We start from the raw sequence: 10,927 nt of genomic DNA on the forward strand, positions 1-10,927 counted from the left end.
TCAAATCCAAACACACTCTCGCCACTCTTTTTGTGGGAACAACTTATTTATTCAGAGTGTAATACTGTCTACCTCCTTTTGTTAGACTTGAAAAAGATCAAAATGGGATCAATGTGCAGTTCACACTAAAGATGACTCAAATACTTAAGCAGAATTTCCCTACACCCTCCACTTACATTTCGCAAGTGTAAAAAAATAAGAGTGTCAAAATTGATGAGTAACATAAATCCAAAAAGGAAAAGGGTTTCTACTGAAAAGGAGGACATCCAGCTCGCATCAACGACGCTTCTGCCGATGGCAAGGCGTTCCTGGTCTTCCTCTAGACCCGGGCAGATCGTTAACTTCCCCAGGTTACAACTGAGTTGCTCTTTCCAGGCTTTTCGCAGCATCTTTAAGTTTCCCCACTAAGTCCTAAAAGACGTATTTAATGCCACGTTTTTAGAATAAAACACAAGAAAGAAGTATCCAAGTTTGAGAAAGATGCAAGAAAAAAGTCGGGAGACACTTTCTAAACAAGATTAAAATTCACGAGGATTTTAACCTTTGACAAACCACTGTTGGTCAAAAGAAGGTTTTCCTCTAAAATATTTCACCTTCAAATGGGCTACTTGCCCTCAGATTTGAAATAGGATTTCTAACCGAACCCTCTTTAACAGGCAAGGTATATCAAATTAAATTTCTCAAGTTATCTAACAAAGATTATGCTGTGTTCACATTTTCTGAAAGTTTAAAGTTTGATTGATTATATTAAAACGACTCTGCAGGAGATGCCTTTTGATAAATCCAATTTCATCAAAATTTCAAGTAATGATCTTCATTTTTTTAGGCGGTAAGAAATACATTCGTTGTCATGGCCATTAATCAATGTAGTTTTGAATGTCCCCAGTCTTACATTGGCAATATAAACAGTTTTGGAATCTTATGTATACTTGCTCCTTTATAAAAAGTCATTTAAAACCACTGTTTAAAAACCCTGTTTTGAAGGTTTAATTCAATTTCTGAAACCAAAGAAGACATTTTCAAAGACATGCTCTTAATTTTGCTTTGTCCTATTGGATCAAACTCATCACAAATAGAAGGAATTTACACTCAACAATACACTTCAGAAGTTTATTTTAATGGGAGGGAACAGCAAATATAGATCAATTCTCTGTTAGTAACAGCTTAATTTCAAAAGTGAAGACCACATTAAAATATTGCTTTTGAAGCACCCTTCCCATTAAATCCTTAATCAACCTTCATTATCTACTGACACATGGTTAGATTATTTTTCTTTTGAACTTTACATAAGCATAATCCTCAATTAAACATCTATAAAAAGACAGACATATTGGCAGATCCTAATACTGTACCTGTAACTGTTCCATGTTGCAACGAAAACTAATCTCTGGGTGGGATTGGGAATCAGTGTTCTAAGGAAGGAAAAAAACACTGTTTATTTAAACCAAGGAAATTTTAAATTTCATTACACATTTCATTTCTACACAGGGTTTATGTATAAATACCTCTACATTTAAGGTCACCGAATATGCAGGTCTGTACATCTTTTGAAGTTGATTGGTCTAAAACAACACAACACATACATTTCAGTCTCTAAGTCTATTTTTTAAGAAGTTCCCTAAATCCCCCTAGAGAACAGTTTGTTAAACTTTACCTTTATCTGATATTCCAAACGCCAGGAAACATCAGTTATATGAGGCAGAGACGTGCCTATACTGAAAGATACAATGATAATTTTGTACACAACATCTACCGGAAAACTCTCAGTATTCATCTTCCCCAAGAACGGTGTCCACCTTCCACCTCCCACACACACACACAATTTTAATCCATTCTGAATTTTAAAACATTGTTAAACTTTATTTTCAAGTTCTGAGTAGTAAAAGGGCGTTTAAAAAATTATCTCAATAAACTTTACCTTTAAAAACATTAGCTTAACTTCAATTGTTTCACTTGCCCTTTGGCCCCTTTTCTTTTGGTCAAGATCCCTGCTTTTTTGCCCTGTTTTGTTTCACACCAGCACTCTCCATTCATACCTCCAATTGAAAAGTGGCTCAGCTTGACACCTTATACAGTACCTACCTTCCCAGTAGGATTTCTAGGGAATTCTTATTATTCTGGGGGGGGGGGGGGGAGAGAAAGAAAGAAAACACATCTTTGCAAACAGAGTAGAAGAAAAATAGTAATTGTTAATTTAAAAAATTTTAAGTAAGTAACCTGATATTCTGTGCAAAACAGTTCTATCCGCTCTCTATCAAATTTACAGTCTTCTAGATAAGTGCTAAAGGAAAAAAAGCCAAAGTTTAGTCTCCATTCTAAAAACTGAAATTGGAATCATAAAGGAACTATTTGAAAATAAATGGATATTTAAATAAATCCTGTACCTTAGAGTTGATTTGTCAGCACTTTGCTTTGCTGCCTCCAGTATGTAAGTTGCAGCTGCTGCATGACAATGTTTTAAAACCACTGGGTCGATATGTTTCAAGTCTGGGTGATCTAAAATAAATTAATTGCCAGTGATGCCTGTGATAATAAATTCTCTGTAGTCATATTTCTAAAAAGGATATTTTAATTTGGGTAAAAACTGTCTTAAACAAGATAACAAAAAGAATTCAACTATAAGGACTGGCAATTTTAAGTAAATGAGATGAGCAACAAGGTCAATGGCAAAACGATCAAGAGCACACACCAATAATTCTCCTGTTACCTGGTCCCAATTATCTTCTTTATTTTGCCTTTACATTTTTACTTTTTTAAAAAAAATTACAGTCCGCAAGAAAAAGTAACTATACAGGGGTCATTCTAACGCTGGATGGAGTAAACTCAGGGGAAAATAAGATATTTTACATGGTGTAATTTAAGAATGAATAAACTTTCCCTGTAAATATCCATTAATTTTAGGCTAACTGGCTCCTTGGACATTAATATATGGGGGGGAGGCACCAGTTCACAATATAACACACAATTTTCAAAATATTTTCAGGTTTTGACAGCCATCCTTTTTTTTTTTGAGATTAACCCAGGTGGTGGTTACTATTTTCGTTTAAAGAACTTCCACTTTCATACTTTTTTGTACAAGTGTTTAGTTCATGAAACTACAGAAAAAAACAAAAATTTGAATTGTTGGGATATTTATATTTAAGAAAATTATCTAAAAGCGATCTGTCTTAAAATACGCCTTCAATCCATACTGACACCGCTCTCCGCAATCACTGACCGGACCACTTAAAAGAGGCTCGCCTCCTGGTCACTAGCGCGGAACAAAACATTGTGCACCCTATTTTAAGGTTCCAGGCGTGGAACCTGGGCAAAACATAAGAACTAGAGTGTTGGAGTCATCAGAGGAACTTGAGCTATTCTCTAAGTTGGAAAATGTCAACACTACTGGACCTAGGAGTTCCTTTGCAAACAGACCCTTTAAAACTTTTGCCAGCCCAGCCCTGAAAGCTTTCATTGCAGGGAGCTCCCCTGATGAAGTCCAAGTGTCAAACAGCCTTTGCCTCCGACCAGGCTGAAAATCTTCGCGTTTTAGGCCACAAACAAGACTTGAAAACGGGCTTTACAAAGGAACAAAGAGACTGGGAGGGGAAATCAGGCCGGGAACGTGTAGCTGGCTGTGTGCAGGTGCCAACCGGGGAGGGAACAATGCTCAGGGTCCGCTCCGGGTCCTGGCAAAGCCAGCACCGCACACTCCGTCCGGAGCGAAGGGCAAAGCCCGGAGACTTCCTCTTCCCGGGGCTTTCCCCTCTCGCTCGGGCTCGCTCCTCTTCTCCGAGCGCCCCGCCACCCAGGCCGATCCAGCTCGGAGCCGAGCGGCTTACCTAACACGGCCTCGTCCGCCTGGGCGTCCAGCAGGCTCTGGAAAGCCGCCCGGAGGAGAAGCGTGAAGGCGTTGGAGTCGAAGGAGCCGGGATCGGCCAGCCGCTGGACGCCTTTCTGCACAAACTCCGAGAGCTCCATTGTGAGCGCGCCGTGACCTTCGACACGCGCACCACGTGACGCGCGCCGCGCGCTCAGCTGATCGGCCGCGCGCGCACGCCGCCCGGGCGGCGGCGCGGGCTGAGGGCCTCCCCGCCCGAGGCCTCCCCGCTGGCCTCTCCGCCCGCGCCCCCAGCCGCCCGCCGCCGCCCGCCGCCGCCGCCGCTTCCGTCCAGCGTTTCCTTCTGCGCCAGCCGCCGGAGCTGCCGCGCCTCCGCGACAGGGGCGGCCCCGCGCGCTTTGTGGACGCGCTCGGTGCTTTCTCCGCCACCGGGCGCCCAACGGGACTGTCACCAGCGTCTGCGGGGCTCCGCGGGAGCGGCCCCTCCAGGACCCCCTCGGGAGGTGCTGGAAGCTGTCGCGATCCCCGCCCCCACCGCCCCCGAACACTGCTCTGCCCCGCTCCTCGCTCAGCGCGAAAGCCTGCGGGACGCTCCAGTTTAAGGCAACTGGTTGTTTTTTGGGGTTTGGGGTTTTTTTTTTTCACTCAACAGCTTAAACCACTCCCCCTCCCCAAGCAGTGAGTGAAACTGTAGACCTCTAATTATGTAATTGTTTATTTTCCCTTTTTCATTGTCATTTCTGGAATACGGTAATTGATTCCTTCCTGCATGGGGAGGGGGTGTGTGTGTATACACACACACTTACCTATAGTGCGCATGTGTACGTACTGTACCTCAATAGTTGGGGGATTAATAAATCATTCACGACCATACTGGAGAGAATTAAAATTTTTATATGCCGCTGCAAATAAATACCTTTCAAAAGCAAACTGAGACAAGTTTTGTGCTGCTGTACTCACTACGTCTATGGGTCCAGTTTTAATTACTCAAAAACACACTTCATATATTTATATCAGACAGTTATCTTAGTAAAATACAGTTAGGAATGGCAACACTTTTGCTAGGAGTGAATTACTGTTCTTGAGACCCGCAATTTAAAGATTCAAATATTGTATAAAGTTTAACTTCCCCTTTATATTTCTACGAAGTTGGAGAACAAGAGTGATTCTTTAAAAGAAAAACCGCAAAGCAAAGTAGAGTATGCATTTTTGATCAAAAGAATTTAAAAAGTCAAAATGCAAGTTCTTTAGGGTGGAGGGGAGGGATAAGAAAAAAAGGTGTTTTAGTCTTTAGGAGCGATTATTTGAAACAGACTCAAGGTGAAACACTTTTCTGGGTATGATTTAGGTGCTTATTTGAAAACAAATTGTTTCTAATGAATACAGTCAACATTCAACCTTGCACCAATCCATAGAGAGCACCTGATTTCACAACAGGACGCAAATGGAATAAGTTAACATCAGTAACAGACTGAGTAACTCCTCAGTTCTCCTTTGAAAGCTTTGAAAGCCATGTGAACTAGCTCTTCACTTCGGTGAGCATGTAGGAGCAGTGAAGGATTTAAGAGTCTCCCTAGAGTCTTTATGAAACAAACACCTATTAATCATGCTCATCTTTTCTTCTCATCTCTCATTTTTCTTTCTAAACTCTTTGCTTCTCATCAGTAGTAAAATGTCAGTTGCAACATTTCCAGATATCTGACTTACGTGGGGACATTTTACAGGGCAGAGTTGTGTAAGTGTTAAACAATATTAACAACACCCAAGCTCATTATGTTTATTACACATGTATTTTATGACCTTGCTTAACAGTGATTGCTCATACTCTGATAGAATTTGAATTGATAATTGTAATCAGACTCAGTTTAGTGGCGAAAAAGAACACATTAATGCTTGAGCGTAGATTTGAAGACCTTATTTTAAAAGAGGAAAGTAAATAGAATTAAATGGTTGTGAGTTTGTGGGCATAAAAGTTAGGAAATTCATAAGGATTGTTTCCATAACAGCTGTCATGTTACTTTCTTGTACATATATAAGTACTTTCTCTTACAGGGCATTTGTCCTCTTCTGCCTAAATATATTTATGTGTTAGGCCCAAGTGGTGGCTCCATTTCCAGCTCACACAAAAATTTTAACTAATGTTTTCTGATGCTAGAAAAACTGAATTTCTCTACCGTAGGTACATTGATTTCAACTCCCTTTGAAGGAGGCACAGGATTAAGTATTTGTTTAAATGTAGATAGAGTGTGTGTTTTTGACAAGTAAGCCATTGAAATACATTGAAGTATGATCATTAAAAGGCATGATTACCCAGATGTAGACTTTCTTAGTTGCAGCAATAAAATCAATGTGTTTTATATTAGAAAAACTATGTATGAACACATTCTGAAAGTATGAAAAAAAAACCTTTAAAATTTTTGCTTTGATCACCGAAAACAGCGTTAGAGCTTTCACTAGACTTTACAAAATTCAGCAGGCTCAAAGCCAATAGACTAAATTTGGCCTCAAAGAGTCTTTTTAAACAACGATTATGTGCAGCTGAAAACAACAAAATATATATTCAAACATCTTCCTGTTAATAATATATTTTTCCTTCTAAACTGCTAATATTAAGATAGTGCTAATAAATTTGTTTTTCTTTTTGAGAATCTAGAAATTATTCCAAGAATTAGAAAGCATCATTTTAAACAAGTGTTTTAAAATACATTGTATCCTTTGAGCTGGTTAGTTCATTTTGTTTTACAAACCAATTTAATATTGGCCTCTGCACTGTGAGTACAATTAAAATGTGCTGCGTTGTTCACAGGCTCTATATGGTCTGCATTTCCCAAAGGCCTCATTGGTAAATTTGTTTAGTTTTATGAAGTAAAATATTTTCTCGTATTCTCTTTCAGATAGCATAAGTACAAGTACTTTTGCTTTTGTGCAAAGAAAGCTGAAGGAAAGTATTCCTTTAGATTGAAGAGTTTGTTGAACATTCATGGGAAGGAAAAAAAAAAAGCCAATGTGCTTAAGTGCCTATGAGACATCCAGAAATTTTAACGGGCATACATTCTGCATGTTCTAGTAGTGTTCTATTTGATTCCTGCCCATGGAAAACATGCTCATTTCCTAGAGAGAAGAAAGTTAAACACAATTCAAAATTTCCTGTACACAAGAAACCATCTTCTCCTTGCCCCGTAATGCCGATTCTTTGATGTGTATTGACCTTAAAGCCTTGAGATAAATGTTAATGCAAATAGAATTTACTAGTTTAAAGCTATTTTAACCACAAAGGGATAGTTGGGAAGAATACTTAACTTAGTTATACATGACATTTGAGAGTCTAGGTCAAAACTATTTCAGTGAGATTTATAAAATCTATATATATTCTTTTCCTTTATTAAATATCTTAACTTGGTAAGGCAGAAATTGGCACTTGGAATTTGAAGGGTCAAGTTTTTGCACATTCATGATCACAGAGTTCAGTCATTTAAAATTGTCTTCCATTACATATGTTGTCAAACACAGCACACTGAATATTCAGAGGAGAAAAAATTCTTATTTTCAAATTTAAAATTTAATCCAATCCCTAATAATTTATACATGGTCATTGCTACAATAATTATTATAGGCAAATATAACCTTTCTCCCTTCACATAATATAGCCTGTATTGTATATGTGGACTTTTAGATAAAACCCAAATTCATTTCAATGGAATTAGTGCCTTAATATGTGAGGGAAAGTGAAATGCTAGTTACATTAAAGAAACTGAAACCAGAGGAATGAAAATCAGTGATGTAATATTCTCTAAAACACTTAGAAAATTCATGCTTGTGGTTTTGCATGAGTGTTTTGCATTTTTTTCCTTCAAAACTTTTATTCAAAACAATTAGACTAAATGGTACAATTCGTATTTAAGTAGTATTATATCATTTAGTACCATTTTTTAAATTTCATTTTCAAATAGCTGTATCAGGGTAGTATCAAATATAAGCTTCAAAATGTGATATAACAATAAGCAAAATTAAATATTTTCAGTCTAAATTTTAACAGGTTAAATACAGTACTAGGAAATTGAATTTCTTAAAAAGATAAATCTCAAAGAATTTTCTGAAGTTAGGAAACTATAATTTTCTTAAACTTTGCAAATAGGAAATTCTATAGTTAAGATATTGCCAAAAAGGGGGAAAAATCTTGAATTTCTGAAGAGGAATTTAGGAGCTATCATCAAGAATATCATGCTATGATTTTGTTAGCTACTTGGGTCAGAATAAGATAACTCCGTAACATTAAAGGAATGTACATAAGAATCAAATGATAACCTTAAAGATCAAATCTTTGGATCTAACCAGTCTATAGTTTTCAGAAGATTTTGTGCATGTTAGAAGTCGTGTGTGCTCTTTAGGGCTGCCTGTAGAAAGTTTGATCCCTTATTTTGAAGCAAAGTAAGTAATGTCACATGGGAATATCTGAGTCCCACAGAAAAACTGTGAAGTCTTCAGCCAGGAAGAAATGAGCAATTGATTTGTAAAAAGGAAATGAAATAAACAAATGCAATTTGCCAAGGGAAGAAAGCAAGTTTTAATCTAAAGGTAAAGAAATTAGAAAGAAACTAAGAAAGCAATCATAATCCATATTACATTTAATAAGAAAAGAACAGGTTGAATCATGTGTCTAGAACTTCTCTACAGAGACAAATAAAAACTAATAATTTACCTTTAAATTCAGTAAGTGATTTAAATGACTATAATTTAGTTATCTTTTGTATGGATTATAAAAAGCAAGTTTACTCCTTAAATCACATAATTTATATCTACTTCACCAGTGAAGTGATATGAAAATTAGAAGCTAGCCAATTCTCCAATAAATTCTGTCAAATAGACAGCTTAGATAATCAGCACAGTTTCTCCCTCAACAGCGTGTTGATTTTTTTCTTTGTTTAAATTATAAAGATCATCATTTCGATTTCCTACTTCATTGATCTGGTATCAGCCAGAATGACCCATGGCTTAGCTGTAAGGGAGAGAAAGTGAGGCAAGGACTCATTGAAACAAGGTTACTTTGATGCATATATCTACTTACTTCTTCCATATGTATGCAGACTGTCCTTTAAATTGTTAGTATGTTTTTAAAGAGAGAGATTGAATATTTTTTGAAAGAAAGAAAGAAGGAAGGAAGAAAGGAGAAAGAGAAAAGAGAGGGAAGGAAAGAAGGAAGGGAGGAAGGGATGGAGGGAAGGAGGGAGAAAGAGAGGGATGGAATATAATTTTTCCCTTCATGAGGAGAAATATCACAGAAAGCTTATTTACTGTTTGTTTTCTCTGATACAGTCCATTACAGGAAGATTCTCTTAGCTTTACTGAATTTGACTAAGCCCCACGGTGACGGGCTGGAGGATCATCTGTCATGTCCAGAGCCTAATGAGTTTCAAGATGTCCTGCATTTAGACAACAAAGAATATCTAACAGATTCCCTTCCTTTTGGGTTCTGGTTGTGAAATATTTCATCTAACACTGTATTTTCTCATACTTCATAAATTGGAGTTTTGGCCAGATTCATGAATTCCAGCAAAAAAATGGAACCAATGAGCCTACTCGGCAGAATATTATTGTCTAAAGCCAATAATTTTTACAAGTTCCTATTTCGAGAGCATACTTTTTTTACATATTACATTTTGAAATGTAAATAATGTACAAGTATTCATATTTATTGTGTTTAAAGGAATATAATTTTAAGAATAAATATGGAAACAAAAAAATGAAGGGAGTATTTTATAGACTAAAACTCAGGTAACAGTAATTTGTACTTGCTTATAAAATGAAAGATTTGAGCATCCTTTATCAAATAAAACATTTCAGAAAGGAAGTTATGTGTAGAATATAAGAATTCATGATCTGAAGTAAATACATTACAAACACTTAAAAAACTGTACAAAACGTGCTTTTAATTCATTTAAAGTAAATATTTACCCCAAAATTAATATTTTAAAAGAGCTTACCTGGCAAAGAAAGGCCTAGGTGAAAGAGTTTTAATATTTTGAAATATCTATGATATTTTAAATAATACTGGTTAAAGAATTTGGCGTTTTAATTATGGTTGTTTTGAATATGTTATTTTCAAGAGAATACATATTTTATATTTTACCTCCCTTGTCAAAATTAAACATAGACTTGAAACAATTTTATGCAAAATTCAGTACTTTTTAAAAGCCTTAGTAGAAAAATTGTGTTCAAATCTCTCACTCGTTTTTTTCCATAGATAGAACTATTCAGAAAATACTTTAAATAGTTTATACATAACTGATTTTCACACCATGGTAAATGCTCAAAAAGTAATTTTATAGATTTTTTGAAGACAAGTACCAATGAAATAGATGAAACTTCCATTTTTCCCCACACAGACAGGTTTTTCTCCCTAAGTTTTTGTTTGATCACTTTATTAAGGTTGAAACATAAATATAGTTGTTCTAATGCTTTGAAGTATTATTTTCAAAATTATATTTCTTTATGTAAGCATTTTCATCTGTATTCTATAGGGAAAGGTATTGGGGAGACAGATTTATAAAATCATTTTGATATCATATGATATGAAGAAAACAATGACTAGCAACAGAGTGAAAGGGAGAATTGTATTAATATACACAGTCAATTTAGTCTGCTTAATTAGAAACTTAGACCTGAGTTACTAGCATCTGGGTTATTACTCAATTTTCTTTTTATTTTGTGCTAAAGGATATAGGCCTGAATCACGTGGAGCAACAGTATTCTAAATCAAAATTAATCAGATAATTGGCAACTTTCATTTGACTTGCAGTGCTCTATAAATTATAGACCAAGAAATGAGAAGAAATTTGGTAAAGAATAGTAATGTAGATGAAAATACACGGGCAAATGAGGCCTGGGAATACTCTGAATTTTCATATGCTTTTCTTAAAATTTGAAGGTGACAGAAAATTTTAACTCAGGCCCAACTACAATATATAGGTGAGTAGTCAACAGAGGTAAAAGAAAACTTTTGTTTTAGTTAAAATAGTAAAGTAATTAAAATATTTGTGAATTGAAATGAAGAATCATTTTGTAAGATCAAAGGTATCAATAAAGAGCTATATATTTTGTTTTATATAT

The 10,927-nt window shown here is 36.1% G+C and overlaps 1 protein-coding gene across 2 annotated transcripts; it reads right to left on the bottom strand.

Moving 5' to 3' along the window:
* Nucleotides 1-25: 25 nt before the first annotated feature.
* COMMD3 (COMM domain containing 3) lies at nucleotides 26-4,355 on the bottom strand. 2 transcript variants are annotated; one of them, XM_003364353.5, is made up of 8 exons: nucleotides 3,822-4,355; nucleotides 2,385-2,496; nucleotides 2,218-2,281; nucleotides 2,083-2,117; nucleotides 1,655-1,715; nucleotides 1,506-1,562; nucleotides 1,353-1,412; nucleotides 26-411 (listed from the first exon to the last, which is right to left on the bottom strand). In XM_003364353.5, exons 1-8 carry the CDS (start codon nucleotides 3,958-3,960, stop codon nucleotides 352-354), a joined length of 588 nt encoding a protein of 195 aa, XP_003364401.1. In that variant the 5' UTR covers nucleotides 3,961-4,355; the 3' UTR covers nucleotides 26-351. The 2 variants fall into 2 exon arrangements, with proteins under 2 accessions (XP_003364401.1, XP_005606951.1); XM_005606894.4 differs by lacking the exons at nucleotides 2,083-2,117; nucleotides 2,218-2,281 and having other exon boundaries at nucleotides 3,822-4,098.
* Nucleotides 4,356-10,927: the final 6,572 nt, after the last annotated feature.

The sequence above is a fragment of the Equus caballus genome, chromosome 29, assembly GCF_041296265.1.
Source record: "Equus caballus isolate H_3958 breed thoroughbred chromosome 29, TB-T2T, whole genome shotgun sequence".
Lineage (NCBI taxonomy): Eukaryota > Metazoa > Chordata > Mammalia > Perissodactyla > Equidae > Equus > Equus caballus.